This window comes from Pelophylax lessonae, assembly GCF_965119305.1.
Source record: "Pelophylax lessonae genome assembly, chromosome: 1".
Lineage (NCBI taxonomy): Eukaryota > Metazoa > Chordata > Amphibia > Anura > Ranidae > Pelophylax > Pelophylax lessonae.
Genome location: NC_138768.1, coordinates 4,132,475 through 4,151,953, shown reverse-complemented (window position 1 = coordinate 4,151,953; position 19,479 = coordinate 4,132,475). Strand labels below are relative to the sequence as shown.

The 19,479-nt window shown below is 44.8% G+C and overlaps 1 protein-coding gene across 1 annotated transcript in view; it reads left to right on the top strand.

The window, feature by feature from the left end:
• LOC309551015 (uncharacterized protein) overlaps positions 1-12,210 on the top strand; it is a gene marked incomplete at both ends in the record, with an annotated part of 209,781 nt that extends 197,571 nt beyond the window's left edge. The window contains 1 exon segment of the mRNA XM_082251433.1: positions 11,230-12,210. Coding sequence (XP_082107559.1) covers positions 11,230-12,210 — 981 coding nt within the window.
• Between the last annotated feature and the right edge of the window lie 7,269 nt (positions 12,211-19,479).

The window sequence follows — 19,479 nt, the reverse complement described above, 5'->3', positions numbered from 1 at the left end:
AGTGATTGGTACCAATCCCTTGCTCTGTTCATTCATAAACTGAAGAGACAGATAACTATGCTTCAGTTATGAATGGACACAGAAGTGATTGGTTCCGATCACTCACTCTGTTCATTCATAAACTGAAGAGCATAGTAGAGACAGTTAACTATGCTTCATTTATGAATAGACACAGAAGTGATTGGTACCAATCCCTTGCTCTGTTCATTCATAAACTGAAGAGACAGATAACTATGCTTCAGTTATGAATGGACACAGAAGTGATTGGTTCCGATCACTCACTCTGTTCATTCATAAACTGAAGAGCATAGTAGAGACAGTTAACTATGCTTCAGTTACGAATGTTCATTCAGAATGGGAAGGGGACAATAAGTGACACTCTCTATCCTGAAGACCCACCTGTGTGTCTGCAGCAGCCAGCGGGTGAGGAGAGAAGGAAAGCGAGCAGTGCTGTGGGGGGGAGGCGGGGCACATGGTGGGAGTGGCTAGGCACAAGGTGGGATTAGGGCGTGCCAATGCACACCCAGCATACTCTGTGCACATGCCTATCCCATCCGCTATCTGTCACGTTGTATCTGAGGTCTGGGAGGGAGGAATTATACTGGGAGACACAATAGCAATGGGAAGAGTAAAAGACTTGTGTTGGGGGGAGATTTTGAGGGGACAAAGATTTTTGCGCCGGAGATTTTTTGGGGGGGGGGGGTAGAAGAGGATTTGTGCTAGGCGGGATAATTTGGGGGTGGATTTGTGGTGGGACGGGGCATATTAGGATGGAGAAAATGATCGCTGGGTGGGGTAAATTGGGGAGGAGGATTTGTGCTGGGAGGGTGATACCAAGCCAAGGTCCGGTAGACCAAGAAAGATTGCAGCCACACCTGCCAGAGAAATTGTTCGGGATACAAAGAAAAACAACAATAGACACCCTTCCCTCACAAAAATAGATCTCCTCCAGCAACAATAGATTCCACAGCAGCTAGCATCAATAGACCCTCCAGCACACACACCTACACCTCTTGCCATCACATACATTCAGTTCTAGAGGTGCCGGAACTGCGTTCCCCCGCGTTCCCGCTGAAAAAAAGCCCTGCTCCTCTGGAACTTTTTTAGGGCTGTACATAGAGAAGAGCAGTAACTAGTTCACTACCCCCCTCGATACAGCCTGGAGAGGGCAGTCAGGTGCAATCTATCCCTATAACCCTATAGAACTGTGAAATTATGAACAGGGAGTGACTGTAGAGGGGTGAAGGGTTTGTCCTCTTCCATCATAAGGCGGTCTTCTTCTTCTTGGTGGAGAAATGTAGGTGTGCTATTGTCTACAGCTTTGCTCATTAGCTTTTTTATAAATGTTAGAATACAGCATACAATCAGGGCTAAAAGAACTCGGATTATTAGTACTGTTACTCCTGTCTAGGCGAACGCCTTCTGCCACCCACTCATTCAGCTAAAATATTGATCCCAAGGGTCTGTAATACCTGAGTTCTTCTTCAACTCAAACGACAGATCTTCCAATTTCTTGATAGCTAGAGTAACCTTACCATTTGGACCAGTATTGTCAGGAATGTATGTGCAACAGGTTCCGGTTTTTTTTTTCTACCATTTTACAGACACCTCCTTTCTCAGCTAACACCATGTCTAAGGCTATCCGGTTCTGGAGTGTCATATAAGAAGAGGGGGCTAACTGGTCAGCAATTCCCTGGAGGGCATCCCTGGTGTAATTCACAAATCTCTGTTGGTTATAATATATGTAGTTAATCCAATCTACATTCTTGTTAACGGTTATTATGGGGAGCAAAGACTCAAAACCAGCTTTTACCTGATCCCTTGGCTTTGAACTCATCTGGGACCCCCCTCGGGACCCTTATGGCATCTATTTACACATGAGGATCAAAGCTTCCAAAGGGAGCTGCTCGCTTCCTCCTGTGGTTGGGTGCTGGGTCAGTGTATTTATCAGGGGTATTATACTACAAAAATCTAAAATTAACGCAACCACTTGTGTGCTGGATGAATTGTACCAAAATGTAGTGACACCATTTGTCTTAGTGATGGCCGCCTGTTGAGTACCTGTTTTGGTGATAATCACCTGCTGAGCATAACCTATGTGGTACTTGCCTCCTTTATCTGCATATCTAGAGCCATCCACAAAAAGTGTGTAGCCATCATTTCAAGGCAGTCATGTGGAGTGAAAGAGTGTATCAACGTGCCTTACTAAAATATTATATTTCATATTACATTTCAGCTAGGGCTCATTCTACGATGGAATGTGGGCCCTGGCTAATGTCATTAACGAGCCAGACTAACACTCATTCATACACCCTGGACATCAGACAGCTGTATTTTGCATATAGATGACAAGACGTTGACATGTTAAACACCTTTCCATTCATTCATTTGAACACTTGACAGTTGGATATTTTGCATATAGATGACAGACAACACCTGAACTCATTGACACTTACTTACATGTCAACACATCAGACAAGCTGAACACAGACGGATCGGCTCTCCCACAAAACACAATCCCAGACACACGACACCCCACACTTACAGAAATGTATAGGGAAAACAAAAGCCTTTCATGTCTTGTTTCTGTGAGATATGTCCTATTGTTAAATTGACTCATGAATTGTAACCAGTTTCAAGCAGTTTTTGCCGCCCAAATATCCTTTAAATGTGTGGGTGAAACTTGAAATAAACAGTCGTGTCTGCGCTAAGCTTGAGTGCTATGTGTCGTCACACCTCCTGGCCAGACGAGAGAGAATTCACTATCTGGGGGAGATTGGGACTGAAGGGCCGTATATCATCTTGTAAATTGCCTCCTGACGAGATTTGAGCTAACATGGAGTATCATAGGGGTCTCCTTCTTCATCTTCCCCTTCTCCTTCTCCCCCCTCGAAAAACGGCAGAAGGGTGGCCGGGTTGAGAGTGAGACACCTTTGGAGGGTCACGTTGTCAGGAAGTAGGAGGGAGATTTGCAGCCGTAGATGTCTGGCCTTAGACAGGTGTCAGAGTTGCACCTGATGGCAGCAATGTCATGCGGTGCCAGAAGAAGCAGGGGGTGTGCTAAGACAAGGTCTGAGGTTTTGTCCAGCAGTGCTTGGGCAGCAAAGACAGCTCTTAGACAGGAAGGACCACCCCTAGCCACGGGGTCTAAGTGGCAAGAATAGTACCCAATGGGTCTAGTCCGTCCTCCATGTTCCAGAGGCAGGACCCCTGTGGCGTGGCCATTCTTCTCTGACACAAACAGTTTGAAGAGTTTCTCATAATCTGGAAGGCCCAAAACAGGATCTGTGGATATTGCTTGCTTCAGCAGAATAAAATTGTCTAGGGCCTCGTTTGACAGGGTAAATGCCACGGACTTGAGAGCATCATAGAGTGGTTGCATAAGGATGGATGCATCAGGGATCCATGCCCTGCAGTAAGATATGAGTCCAAGAAAGGCATGCAGTTGTTTAACTGCTTTTGGTTGAAAAAATATTCTGGATTGCAGCTACTCGGTCTGATGTGATATGTCTTGTGCCTTTAGAAATGCAGTGGCCTAAAAAGGTGACAATCTTGGAACACCACTGTATTTTCTCTTTGGAGGCCTTACAGCCTTGTTCCTCAAGGTAGCATAGTAGACTTTCTGAATTTTCTTCAGCAGCAGGGTAGTCATCTGCACAGAGGAGAAGAGTCACTGTAGGGTGTTCCTGTTGCCAGGTTTTAAGGACGGAGGTTATGGCTTTGGCAAATTGGCTTTCTCTGGTTCACCTTTTGGGATCTGTTTCTTCACTGGGAACAAAGGTGTGTCGCATTCAGAAGTACCGGGTATCAAAGCTCCGTTAGTCACAAGGGTTTCAACCTGTTTTGAGATAGCTTCTGATTGAGCTGGCTTCAAGGGGTCCAGTCTCTCTGGAGGCGTGGTTTTCTAGGAAGGAGTGCCCCAGCTTTTAGTTGCACCATGACTGGTGGTACTTTTAAGTGATCAATGTCTTCCGGTTCTGTGGACCATAGGTATGCAGGGATCCTGCCAAGTACTTCCTGTGGTACTGAACTTGGAGTTGTCGCTTCACGGAGTGTCATCGTGAGAGGCAGAGAACACAAGGCAGATGAGTCTTCTAAGGATAGGGGAGTATGTAGCTTCACTCCTCTTTCGGGCGTAAAAATAACGCCCGGACAGCGCATCAGCTCCTAGCAGATTCAAGGGGCATGTAGAAGACACCACAAATCTGGCAAGCATATCAGAAAATGTCCCCACTCGGAGTGGCTCAGTAAGGGGATTAGGTAAATTTATTGTAGCTGCACTATCCTGTGGTAGAGGGGCATTGGCTGTGTTTCTGGGTCAGGCAGACTTGTCATTAAGGTCGCTGTTTGTGATGGGGTTAAATCATTGGGTGCCCTTGTCACCTGCGGTTGGTCGTCCCAGTCGGATGTGTCTTCATCACTAGTATATTGGACCTGTAATCCAGGGAGGATGGGAGTGTTAGAACAGGGAGAATTGGATATAGGCCTTTGTTAGGCCTTCCTGGTGTACCAAGATGGCCGTCTGCAGGAACTGTACTGGGCAGGGCAGGAAGTGAAGACATGACTGCACCAAGATGGCCGTCTGCAGGAACTGACCCTGTGGGTTGGGTTTGAGTAGCAGTGGTGTGAGGATAATAGGCGGTAGGCGGAGAGTAAGGACCCTCCCCTTTATCTCTCCAGACGCCATTATAGGGCGGAGGCTTATTGGCTGTACGATCGAATTTAGGATACACATACATCATGCAATTTTCAACCTTGATCGTCATCTTTCTTAGCTTCTACGATCCATCATTCGTTATGCAATTTTTTAGCCGTTCTCACACAGCATTCCTTTCTGTTCTGTTATCAGCGTACGCTGCTACTCCTACGGTTGCTCTGGCTGCAGCCTGTCAGCATGGTTTTGTTTAAACTCACAAACTTTTGCCAACTTTAGATAACATTTTAACTGCTTTACCACCTCTCTTTTACAATATCATATGCAAGCATTCCCTTCTCCGGTTTGCTAATATGCTGGCCCATATTCCTCTCCCCCCCTCTGGGCCACCCAGCTCAAATCCAAGGTCCCTCACTCTTTTCTGTTATTCTGCCGCCGTCTCAGCTGACAGCCGGAGGGGGCAGTACTGGCAACTAATAAGATAACGTGATTTGAAACTTTTGGCTTTGTGCCAATTTTCAAAACTCCGACCAGGGGTGGCCAGAGCTGACCAGAGGTCCCCCTCCTCCAATAGAGGATGCCCCCCAAATATCGCTTAAATACTATAATCAGATAAAAAGTTAATCTGATTGGAAACTTTTGGCTCGCTGCCAACAGGGTCCAATGGTCACACTAATTGCGGTAACCCTTTCTGTCCAAAAATACATTCTATAACTGTTAAAGGAACAAAGATATTCACAGTTGAAACCCCCCTTGGCAAGTAGCCAATTTTCAAAACTTTGCACCAGAGCTCCCTTTTACATAGGGACCCATTTGCAAAATATAATTTCTCATTATCTTTAATTCTATAAAAAATAACCTCAAAGTATCCTCCCGACAACGGCGAACTATGTTTTGCCTCATAAAAACTGTTTTTATTCACTATTATCACTCTTCCCAGCGGTTCCCACGCTTTATACACAAATGTATGAATGGCAAAACTCCAAAAATTCCATAAAAAAAAATAATAACTGCGTATGTGTGGGAATGCTGGGAGCCATAGTCCTACAAGCTCCGTGCAAGGAGTGATCCCTCTCCCGCTTTCGCATGAGAAAAATATGCCAGCTGCAAGCCGGGGAGTTTACCTGATAACAGCGCAACAGCGCAAGTCTCAGAAAGACTATCAGGGACACACAGAAGGGAAGGGGGGGTTGAATTGAAAAAAAAAAACTTAAAATGTAACCCCTTCCTCTCTCTGTCTCTCTCTTTCTCTGTGTTTCCCGTAGCAACCTCAAACCTGACTGGATTTATCTGTGTAATAATGTATGTTTCATTTCACAACACACACAGAACAAAATATAACTCCTGTCGTCTCTCTCTTGTCATGTGACCTCAACAGCTGAGCTAAACCCTCAGGGGGTCCTTCAATCAGTCAACCTCCCGAGTAAACCATCCCGAAGGACGTAGGTTGTAAGGTCCATCTTTTCAAGGGCAGACAGCTCACTTGAAACCCAGGCACTCTTACAACTATTGTATCAGCCTATTGAGACACACTTCAAGCAAAACGACAGACACTGAAGACATTTCTCCTGCCTCCCCTAGTGTCGGGTATCCTCCTGCAGCTGAGCTAAACCCTCAGGGGGGTCCTTCAATCAGTCAACCCCCTGAGTAACCCGTCCCGAAGGACGTACTTTGCAAATATCCATCTTATTCAAGGGCAGATAGCTCAGTTGAACCCCAGGGGCAGACAGCTCACTTGGGGACACACAAATGCAACCTTTCAGCCTGCAGAGTCCCAATCACTCAGGATGGCAGACACTGAACAAACAATATACAGCCAGCAGAAATCTTATGGCAGGTTAATAAAAACAGCCCCAGGTGAGGAATAAAAGATTACCCGCCTCTGAAACGTCCTTGGAAAAGCACTCAAGGTCCGCGGTAAGATAAGACAGAAACAAGTCGTACAGTGGTAAGGTAAAAGTACCTATCATACTCTCAGAGGTGCGCAAGTCCCTCTTGGTCTGTCTCATCCAGTCGCCAAACCTCCTACGTGGCTTTTCGTCGGACGAACACCTGAGAGCCCCACGTTGGGCGCCAATTGTAATGATTCGCGAACCTCAATCAGGCTCAAAATAGATTTCTTGCTGCTGGATCTGATTAGATAGGTAATTAGAGTGCATGCCCATAGGGATTTCTACATCTGTACCCTCCCCCCCATTCCCTAGTTTAAAAGCCCCTCTAACTTTTCGGCCATCCCCGTACTGGGTGCGAGGATGGCCGAAAAGTTAGAGGGGCTTTTAAACTAGGGAATGGGGGGGAGGGTACAGATGTAGAATTACCCAGTGGAAAGCAAGTTTCAGAGGGCAGAAATGGGGGCATTAGCGATAGGGTGTGCGGAGCTCCTATACCCAGGGTGGGTACGGGGAAAAATCAAGAGAGCAGCCTAAAAACATCAAAAGAGGATAAATATAACCGATCAAAATTACGAGGTTTGTATACCAATGCCAGAAGCCTGGCCAACAAGATGGGAGAGCTGGAGCTGCTGATATTTGAGGAGGACTTAGATTTTGTGGGGATAACTGAGACTTGGTTTGACAGCTCTCATGACTGGATGGCGTCCATTCAGGGGTATTCCCTTTATCGCAGAGATAGAGAAAGTAAAAAAGGGGGAGGGGTATGTTTGTATATTAAGAACAGTATACAGGTAAATATGAGGGATGATATTAATAATGGAGCTATGGACGAGGCAGAATCCCTATGGGTAGAGCTTCAAAGGGAAGGCACGGCGGGGAAGGTAATATTGGGCGTATGCTATAGGCCCCCCAACCAGAGGGAGGAGGGTGAGGCGGACCTCAGGTTACAGATAGGATTGGCAGCAAGGATGGGAAATGTCATTATAATGGGGGACTTTAATTATCCAGATATAGACTGGGCAGAAGGAACCGCACACTCAGCCAAGGCTCGGCAGTTCCTAAATGTTTTGCAGGACAATTTCATGGGTCAGATGGTGAATGCACCGACAAGAAGCAATGCGGTACTTGACCTACTGATTACCAACAATACAGACCTGATCACGGATATAGAAATACGGGACAACTTAGGGAACAGTGACCATAGGTCAATTGGTTTCAGTATTAATTACAGTAATAGGAAACACAAGGGTAATATAAGGACGCTGAATTTCACAAGAGCCAATTTCCCTAAACTGCGCTCGCTGCTAGAAAATATCAAATGGGATAGAACCCTGGGAACAAAGAACACGGAGGAAAAATGGGAGTGCTTCAAGAGCATACTTAACAAGGGAGTGGGCCAGTGCATTCCACAGGGAAATAAATTTAAAAGAGCAAAACTAAACCCTGGGTGGCTAAACTCCAACATTAAAATGTATATTAGAGCTAAAGAAAAGGCCTTCAAAAAATACAAGACTGAGGGGTCATTGGCAGCATTTAAGCACTACAAAGAGTGTAATAAGAAATGTAAAGATGAAATCAGGGCGGCTAAAATAGAACACGAGAGACATATAGCGGAGGAGAGCAAAAAGAACCCCAAGAAGTTCTTTAAGTATATAAACAGTAAGAAAGCCAGGCCAGAACACATTGGCCCCATAAAAGATGATAAAGGAAAAATGGCCACCGAGGACAGAGAAAAGGCGGAAGTGTTAAATAATTTCTTTTCTTCAGTCTTCACAAAGGAATCGGGGGGCTACACGAAACCCGCTTGTAAGGCCGAACTAAATAATACACCTCAGGAAGTGCCGCCATGGCTAACAGAGGATAGACTTAGAGCTAAACTAGAGAAACTTAACATAAATAAATCCCCGGGACCGGATGGCTTGCACCCGAGGGTTCTTAATGAGCTCAGCCAGGTGATTGCCAGACCATTATTCTTGATCTTTAAGGATAGTTTACAGACGGGTATGGTGCCAGCTGATTGGAAAAAAGCCAACGTGGTACCAATATTTAAAAAGGGGCCGAGATATATCCCGGGTAACTATAGGCCGGTCAGCCTAACATCAGTAGTCTGCAAAATTTTGGAGGGGATGATAAGGGACCACATACAAGACTTTAGTAATGAAAATGGTATTATAAGTAGAAATCAGCATGGATTCATGAAAAATCGTTCGTGCCAAACCAATCTGTTAACCTTCTACGATGAAGTGAGCTGCCACCTAGATAAAGGTAAGCCTGTGGATGTGGTGTATCTGGACTTCGCAAAGGCCTTTGACACCGTTCCTCACAAACGCTTACTGTACAAACTAAGGAAGGTAGGTATGGATCATAAGGTGAGTACCTGGATAGAGACCTGGCTCCAGGGGAGAGTCCAGAGGGTGGTGATTAATGGGGAGTACTCGGATTGGGCGGGTGTGGAAAGTGGGGTCCCCCAGGGTTCTGTCCTGGGACCAATCCTGTTTAATTTATTCATAAATGATCTAGAGGAGGGGATATCTAGTACAATCTCAGTATTTGCAGATGATACTAAATTAGGCATGCCAATATCTTCTATGCAGGATGTGGAAATCTTGCAAGCAGACCTGAACAAAATAACGGGGTGGGCAACCACATGGCAGATGAGGTTTAATGTAGAAAAATGTAAAGTAATGCACTTGGGTGCCAGAAACCAGAAAGCAAGCTATTCACTAGGGGGTGAACCTCTGGGTGAGTCTAGGATGGAAAAGGACTTGGGGGTACTGGTAGACAACAGGCTTGGCAGTGGCATGCAATGCCAAGCCGCCGCAAGCAAAGCCAACAGAATACTGGGATGTATAAAAAGGGGGATTCACTCCAGAAATAAAGAGATTATTCTCCCGCTCTACAAGACTCTGGTCCGGCCACATCTGGAGTATGCTGTCCAGTTCTGGGCACCGGTCCGCAGGAAGGATGTGCTGGAACTGGAGAAAGTCCAGAGGAGGGCAACAAAAATAATTAGGGGAATGGAGGACATCGGCTATGAGGAAAGACTACAAGCACTGAACCTATTCTCTCTGGAGAAGAGACGATTGAGGGGGGATATGATATCAATGTACAAATACTGTACTGGCGACCCTAGCATAAGGAACAAACTATTCAGAGTAAGGGAATACAATAAAACACGTGGCCACTCACTAAAACTAGAGGAAAGGCGGTTTAACCTTAAAGTGCGTAAGGGGTTCTTCACTGTAAGAGCGGTAAGGATGTGGAATTCTCTTCCACAAGCAGTCGTATCAGCGGGGAGCATAGATAGTTTCAAAAAACTATTAGATGTACACCTTAAAGACCACAACATACAGGGGTACACAATGTACGGTTAAAAGCAAACACACACGCATCATGGGTTGAACTGGATGGACTTGTGTCTTTTTTCAACCTCACTAACTATGTAACTATGTAACTATGTAACTATGCACGAGGAGATCACACTGACACACATTGTTCAGGTAAATGATACTTCCTGTTTATTTCTAATGTTCAGCGAGTTAAATAGTTAGTAGGCGGTGTCATATGTTAGTACGTCATAAGCATAATATTAGCATAATACTGATTATTTGCAGCTTTCTGATTAGTCATGTCCATTATAAGGTAGTCCCCTTCGAGTTTATGAATGTTATCTTTTCTTGAAGGCTCTTGAAAGCTCTGTGCCAAAAGCGCCATCTTTTTCAAACAATCCATTGTCGGTGGTGGGGGTATCTAGTAACGGCCATTTTGAGTAAGGAAGACAGAAAAAAGATATGTACATGTACAGAGAAACAGACATAGAAAAATAGACATTTTGCTTAATTCACAAGTGTTCATCACATTCCTTCACAGTACTACAAATCCAAGTATTTCTATCACCTGTTTGTAGGACCATAAGACAAGGGTTACAAACACTGACACACCTCCTTCAGTGTGCAGGGAAGGGCGTTCCGTACAAAGTCCCATTCCTCTGCAGGTCTTTTCCAGGACTCGCCTCATTTCTCCTCACTTGTCCTTTGCCTCTTCCAGTGACTTAACAACCGATTGAGGATCTGGAACGTTCCATCTTTGAACCTTTATACAGACTCTGTAACTCTGAGAACCAGACACAACTTCTGCCGGCTCTGTACTGACCGTGTGCTGGATACACAGGAAGGGTCTGGAGGTTATTCCTGTCCTGGAAGTTGTGCAAAGTTCAGGAATCGTCCTTTTCTGAGGAAGAACAGAAGATTGTATAATATAGCGAATCATTTACTGACAGCTCATCCCAAGCAGGACAAGATGGTGAGGTTGTGTACTTACTGTATCCGCTTCCCTGAACGTGCCGTTGCATCCTGTCTGCTGTGTGAAGCTTATCTGTGCAACGAACACCTGAAAGTCCACAGCAAATCACCAGAACACGTCTTATCTGACATCTACACCTCTATGGAAAAGAGGAAATGTTCCGTCCATAAGGAACCACTGAAATTTTACTGCACTGATGACAACGCCTGTGTCTGTGTGTCCTGCAGGCTGGATGGAGAACATCGGGGACACCTGGTGGAGACTCTGGAGGAGGCCTCTGAGAAGAGGAAGAAGAAACTGAAGGATGTTCTGCTGAAGATGATGACAAAGAGAGAGAAGATGGTGGAAAGAGTCCAGAATCTTCAGGAACAGGGGGAAAAAGTACAAGGAAAAGCAGATGATGAAACGGAGAGAGTCACTGCCCTGTTCAGAGACCTCAGGAGACGTCTGGAAGACCTGGAAAAGAGAGTCCGGAGGGAAATATCCAGGGAAGCAGAGCGGGCCTCCATCTCTATTCTGGATAGGATCCAGGAGCTGGAAATAAAGAAGGATGAGCTGTCCAATAAGATGGGTGACATTGAGGAGCTGTGTAACATGACAGATCCACTGACTGTCCTACAGGAATCAGACACAGGAGACGCGTGGGATACCAAGGATGGAGATGATGAGGACAGAGAGAGATATGATAAACTCCTCCATGATGGAGGGGATCTGGATGTGGCGGGGGTCTCACAAACATTACACACAGGTTTATCTGATATAATAATGTGGATAAATGCGGGGATCCACATACAGAAACCCGCAAACATAATACTGGATATAAACACAGCTGGTAATTATCTACAGATATCAGATGACAGGAAAACTGCATCCAAGACAGATACAATCCAGAATCGTAGAGAAACTTGGGAGAGATTTGATTATTATCAGGTGATGAGCAAAGAGGTTTTCTCTTCAGGGAGACATTATTGGGTGGTGGATGGTTCAGGCTCAGATAACTGGATGGCGGGGATGTGTTACCCCAGTATAGACAGGAAAGGAGGACAGTCATCAATTGGGTGGAATAGTAAGTCCTGGGCTCTGCAAAAATATAGTGATGAGTATATATTCAAACATGATACAAAGATGTTCCAGTTTCCTGCCATTATCACCAGTGATAGATTCAAGATAGATCTGGATTATGAGGCCGGGCGGATCTCCTTTTATGATCTGAGTTACCCACCCCGACAGCTCTACACCTTCACCACCACCTTCACCGAGCCCCTCCATGCTGCACTATATGCAGGGTATGGTTCTGTCAAGATCTGTGGGTGGAGCCATGACCCTGAGAAACCTGCCCAGAGATTGGTGACATCACAGTGATGTGAAACGGTGGGCGGGGGTTTCCGGTCACTCTGCGATTTTCATCTTCTTTCTAAATCACAAACCGTAATCATTATGATAAGGGGAAAAATTAGCGCAATTTCTGTAGGTTTATCAATGCTCTGTCTTGATATTGCAGTATGAGTACTGGACTCCTAATTAAATATAAAGTGTATAAATTAAATAAATAAATAAATTGCTAATATTAAAAATATATTGCTAATATTAAAAAATTGTTATATGTGAAAAAATAATGAACTGATCAATGATGATCCAAAAAGTGCTAGCGCTTGAAAAAAGTGGTTTAAAAAATAAACGTGCAACAATGGCGCTAAGTGTTGCCAAAGTGCAAATGCAATATATCTCTCCTATTGATGGCAGCTAATTGATTACTGTTAATCCCAATATATATTAAAACCCCTAATGATTTCCTGTGATTCGTTGTTTTTTTATTTTTTATGTGTATAAGTTGTGACCAAATTGATCCTCCAATTAGTGCAATAAAATGTTTTTATATTAAAAAAACTGCTGGTGTTATTAAATGATTATGTGTGCACAAATTGTGGCAATTAATATATCAATAACCCCAATAAATACAAGATATAAATGTGACAAAAATAAATAAATTAAATAAGTGAATTATAAAATCGCCACCTCTCCTCCTTCAGCCTGACTCCCGCTGTGTTTAAACACAGCGGGAGCAAGCCTCCGGTGGCGCGCGCGCCCCGCTGAGACCGCTATGAGTCCAGCGACGTTGCTGGACCCAGGGCTGTCACTGTGCCGCAGTAGCAGCACAGTGAGCGGTCCTAAAGTGGTTAATTTATTTATTTTTGTCACATTTATATCTTGTATTTATTGTGGTTATTGATATATAATAATTGGCACAATTTGCGCACACACCATTGTTTAATTGCACCAGCACTTTTTTTAAAATAAATACATTTTATTGCACTAGCACTCTCCTAATTGGAGGATCAATTTGGTCACAACCTATACACATAAAAAAAAAAAAAAAAACAAATCACAGGAAATCATTAGGGGTATTTAATATATATTGATATTAACAGTAATCAATTAGCTGCCATCAATAGGAGAGATATATTGCATTTGCACTTTGGCAACACTTAGCGCCATTGTTGCACGTTTATTTTCTAAACCACTTTTTTTCAAGCGCTAGCTTTTTTTGGATCATCAGTTCATAATTTTTTCACATATAACAATTGTTTAATATTAGCAATATATTTTTAATATTAGCAATTTATTTATTTATTTATTTATTTATTTAATGTATGCACTTTATATTTAATTAGGAGTCCAGTACTGATACTGCAATATCATGACTGAGCATTGATAAACCTACAGAAATTGCGCAAATTTTTTCCCTTATCATATTGTCTATATAGCATAGCTATAGTTAATTGGCTGCACTTCTGAAAGGTTTTCTTTAAGTATCACGAAAAGTCCTAGGCGGCAGACCGGGCCGCTGTGGAAGGAGATGTACTCAGAGAAGCCGCGGACAAACGGGAGTCGGGCCGGACCCGTCGGCGCTCCCGTGTGACGTCATGAAGAACGCATAATGAACGGCAGGTCACGGCAACGGTCTCTTCATGGGCTCCAGGGTGGTTCTTCCTGCTTTTGGGTACGACACTTCCGCCCTGTGGTTTTGAGCCACGGTGACATCACGCGGGATCGCCAGCGGACCAGGCCCGACTCCCGCTTGTCCGCGGTTTCTCTGAGTACATCTTCTTCCACAGCGGCCTGGTTTGTTCCATCTTGTGGACCCAGAAGCCATCCACAGATCCCATCGGATTAAGGCCAGCCCGGTATCCTATCAGCAAATTTATTGACTTTGCTATTGACTTTTATTACTTCATTCACTGTTATCCTTCTGGTTGTTCAATAAACTGTTCATTGTATCCACTGGCTTGTTCATCCTTTGAGAACTGCCATGATAACACCAACAACCCCATATCGCTGTCTCTCTTGGTTGCCTGTTGGATGGTCATTTTCTTGGATTTTGATGGCTGCACCGGTGTGGTTCAGGACGATTCAGAGTGTGGGGGCCACAGTGGTCAGAGCTGGGACCTTTCCTTGTTATATATAAAAAGATATCCAAAGCTTTGAAAATGCCAGTCAGTACTGTTCAATCACTGATTAAGAAGTGGAAAATTCAGGGATCTCTTGATACCAAGCCAAGGTCAGGTAGATCAAGAAAGATTGCAGCCACACCTGCCAGAGAAATTGTTTGGGATACAAAGAAAAACCCCACAGGTAACCTCAGGAGAAATACAGGCTGCTCTGGGAAAAGATGGTGTCTTTGTTTTGAAGGAGCACAATACAACGATACCTGAACAAAAAATGAGCTGCATGGTGGAGTTGGCAGAAAGAAGCCTTTACTGCATCATGCCACAAACAAAGCCCGGTTACAATATGGCCGACATTTTCTTGCATCACCTCACAGCTTCTGGCACATTGTAATCTGGAGTAAAGGCTTCTTTCTGACAACACAACCATGCAGCTCAATTTTGTTCAACAATCCTTGTATAGTGTTTCCTGAAACAACCACACCAGGCGCTCCTGAACTACAAATCTCTCGATCAAACACACCGTCAACAGTTACCACAGCAGCTAAACAAACCATAGCAGAGGCTTGGAAATCCCCATCACTATGGCTTTTAGGAATGAGGAATAGGATCACACAAGCCATGATCCATGCCAAGACAGAAGAAATCTTATTGGACAAAGTACTCCCCTATGAAAAACTCTGGAGACCTTGGATGACCCACTATTTACCTCCGGGCTTTGATGACTCCCTCCTACTTCCCTGAGCCTAGAACCAAATTCTTTCAATCCTAGATTGCCCAGGATTGACCAGCAATGCTGGCTGGGACTCTCTCTAGGAACTCCCCATACACCACCCTTTCCCTTCCTTCTGACCTCCCCTTTCCCTTCTCACTCCTCTCTCCTCCTAACTCCCTGCCGTACCACATCCACCCTTGATACACAATCCCTTTCCTTCTTGAGAACGATTCCATCCTTCGGTACTTTCCTCTACCACTCCAGGCCAAGGCCATGGTTCCATCTTGCCCTCACCAGCCTTTCCCCTTAATAACTCTCGAGATGGAATGGTCTCCCTACTGGCTACTGTTCCTGAGGATCCTGCGGGGTTTTTCTTTGTATCACGAACATTTCTTCTGGCTGGTGTGTCTGCAATCTTTCTTGGTCTTCCCGACCTTGACTTCTTATCAAGGATTTTCCACTTCTTAATTAGTGATTGAACAATACTGATTGGCACATTTAAGGATTTGAATATCTTTTTACATCCGTCGATACTTTCCTCTACCACTCCAGGCCAAGGCCATGGTTCCATCTTGTCCTCACCAGCCTTTCCCCTTAATAACTCTTGAGATGGAATGGTCTCCTTACTGCCACATGGATCACTCCTATAGAACAAAAACTTGGCCTCAGACCAGATGTTGGCCACGTTAATCCCTCTGAGGAGTAATTTTCGCCTCATCATCCTCTGAGTGGGTCTCTTACACACAATATATTTGAATTCACTTTTCTTACTGCACAGAATTGTTTGCTTATCAACCTTCTCAGCTTGAGGTTTACCTCGGACATTAAAATTCTCCTGTATAGATTGTTAGATGATTATATGATGGTTACTAGTTTATCTACTGAGATATTTGTAAACTGCTTACAGTCCGTACCGATCTTTGGATGATATTGTTATGAAATGCATTTCTTTCAATAAAATATTTGAGCAAGAAACAATCACCCCATCTTTTTCCAAAGGTTCCTGGGGTTCCTGTGGGGTTTTTCTTTGTATCCCGAACATTTCTTCTGGCTGATGTGGCTGCAATCTTTATTGGTCTTCCCGACCTTGGCTTCGTATCAAGAGTCTTCCACTTCTTAATTAGTGATTGAACAATACTGATTGGCATATTCAAGGCTTTGAATATCTTTTCTACACTATATTACCAAAAGTATTGGGACGCCGGCCTTTACACACACATGATCTTTAATGGCATCCCAGTCTTAGTCTGTAGGGTTCAATATTGAGTTGACTCCGCCCTTTACAGCTATAACAGCTTCAACTTTACTGGGAAGGCCGTCCACAAGGTTTAGGAGTGTCTATGGGAATGTTTCACCATTCTTCCAGAAGTGCATTTTTTAGGTCAGACACTGAGAAGGCCTGGATGACAGTCTTTGCTCTATTTCATCCCAAAGATGTTATAGTGGGTTGAAGTCAGGCCAGTCAAGTTCCTCCACCTCAAACTCTCTCATCCATGTCTTTATGGACCTTGCTTTGTGCACTGGCCCAAATCATTTGGTGGAGGGGGGATTATGGTGTGGGGTTGTTTTTTTTTTTTTTTTTGCAGGGGTTGGGTTTGGCCCCTTAGTTCCAGTGAAGGAAACTCTTAAGGCGTCAGCATACCAAGACATTTTGGACAATTTCATGCTCCCAACTTTGTGGGAGGAGTTTGGGGATGGACCCTCCCTGTTCCAACATGACTGCACACCAGTGCACAAAGCAAGGTCCATAAATCTTATTAAAAATGAATATTTTTTTTACACTATATTACCAAAAGTATTGGGACGCCTGCCTTTACACACACATGAACTTTAATGGCATCCCAGTCTTAGTCCGTAGGGTTCAATATTGGGTTGGCCCACCCTTTGCAGCTATAACAGCTTCAACTCTTCTGGGAAGGCCGTCCACAAGGCTTAGGAGTGTCTATGGGAATGTTTCACCATTCTTCCAGAAGAGCATTTGTGAGGTTAGGGGCCCTGATTTTGGACAAGAAGGCCTGGCTCGCAGTCTCCACTCTAATTCATCCTAATGGTGTACTATCGGTTTGAGGTCAGGACTCTGTGCAGGAAAGTCAAATTCCTCCACCCCAAACTCGCCCATCCAGGTCTTTATGGACCTTTGGTTTGTAGGTTGGATGTGAGTTTGTAGGTTGGATGTGAGATGGACTCTCAATCTATCAGACATCTAAGAACCCCACCAAGAAAAACCATGGAAGTGAATAGGTTTGCAGCTTCCAGCAGAGCCTAATCACTGAAGTAATACAAAGCAATCATCTCCCTGGTTCCTCGGTATGGTGACACATTTTCTGGCTCGGCGTTGGCGGGGGGAGGGGGTACTTGGCAGTCAGCGGTGAAGTGCCAAGCCTTTTCTTTGTAAATCAGCATTATATGAAGTGTTAATGATTACAGATCACTTCCAATAAACTTCATCACCCAATGCCCAAGGTCCTGACTGTTCTATGTTTTTTATTGAGTTTTATTATTATTGATCTTTCATCACATAGCGCTGACATATTCCACATCGCTGTACATCCTAGAAACTCACAAAACAAACACACAGAGAATAATATAACGTAAAATACAGCAAAACATGAGATGGGAGCATTCTGACCAGACCCGTAGATAAGGGGGTACCACCAGTCCTCCTGGGCCAGCAGCGGGGTCCAGGCAGCAGGGTGATCAGATGTCAGCAGGGAGAGTGATCGGTGTGGCGGAGGGGGGGGCAATTACCAAAACCAATCCCCTGCATGGCTGTCTCTGCAGCAGCTGAAAGCTGGCTTCTTCTCCTCTCCCTCCCATTGGCCTTCAGCTGCTGGAAAGGGAGCCATATAAATGATCGCTTTGAGTAATTGACCCCCCCCCGTACCACACCGATCACCCTCCCTGTGCACCATTCCTTTCCCTCTGCTGCCCAGGCCCCCCCTGTGTGCCCCCACCCCAACCCAACAGCTATGCTGGCTTCCCTTCCTCTTCTTCCTGTTGGCAGCTGTAAGCACACAATGGGATCCTTCAAGATTGAGAGCGTGGGAAGGGTTACTAAAGGCAAATAGACGGTGCACTCTGCAAGGGCATTTGCTCCAGAGCTTAGTAAATGTGGTGAGGCTTCACTTTGCCAAAAGTACCCAATCACGTGCAGGGAAAATAAAAGGATTTTTAATTTACACTTACCTGTAAAATGCATTTCTTGAAGTACATCACGGGACACAGAGCCATAAATCATAACATATGGGTTATATAGCCACCTATAGGTGAAGAACACTGGCAACCAATCAGAATTGATGACCCCCTATATAACCCCTCCCATACAGGAAGTACCTCAGTTTTGTAGAAGGCAATAAAAGACCCCATAGAGGAGGGAAGGGACCTCTGTGTCCCGTGATGTACTTCAAGAAATGGATTTTACAGGTAAGTATGAAATAAAAATCCATTTTGCTTTTCGTACATCACGGGACACAGAGCCATAAATCATAACATATGGGACGTCCCAAAGCAATGCAACTGAGGGGGGGGGGGGACACCAAAAAATACTGCCATCTGACCACAAAAAGGATTACACCACCACCTGCAGAACACTGCAGCCAAATGCAGATTCCTCCTGGGTCCCAACATCCACTTTATAGAAACGAGTGAACCTATGCACCAAAGACCAGGGTGCGGCCTTGCAAATCTGAGCCATAGAAGCTTGATGGTGATGTGCCTAAGAGGCACCGACTCCTCTGGTAGAATGTGCCTTTACAGGAAAAGATGGAACCTTTCCTACTAAACCATACGCCTGGTAATAACCTGGCGAATCCAACAGGAAATCATAGATTTAGATGCTGCCAATCCCTTCCTGGGGTCTTCTGGCAGCACAAACAAGCTCTCTGTCTTACGAATCTGAGCTGTTTCCTGTAAATAAAATGTAAGTGCACGCATTACATTAAGGGAATGCAATAACCTTTCCTCCTCTGATTGAGGATCTGGAAAAAAAGAAGGTAGTATAATGTCCTGATTAAAATGAAAAGCAGACACTACCTTGGGCAACAAATCTGAATGAGGATGTAAAATCACCCCATCTTGATAAAAAGAGCTGCTAGTTCCGATACCCTTCTAGCCGAAGTTATCGCAATCATAAAGACTAGTGTCAGGGTCCGGACTAGCGGCAGGTGACTGCACTGGAGGTGGATCCTCTGTGTCAGTGAGGGATTGGCGTGGACCGTACCAGGGGACCGGTTCTAAGTTACTACCGGTTTTCACCAGAGCCCGCCGCAAGGCGGGATGGACTTGCCGCGGCGGTAGTAACCAGGTCGTATCCTCCGGTAACGGCTCAACCTCAAAGACAGCTGATTCAGGCGCGGTACAGAAGGACAAGGCAAAGGCAAGGTCAGACAGAGCAAAAGGTCAAGGCAGGCGGCAAAGTTCGTAGTCTGGGGCAACGGCAGAAGGTCTGATACACAGGCAGGGAAAGATACA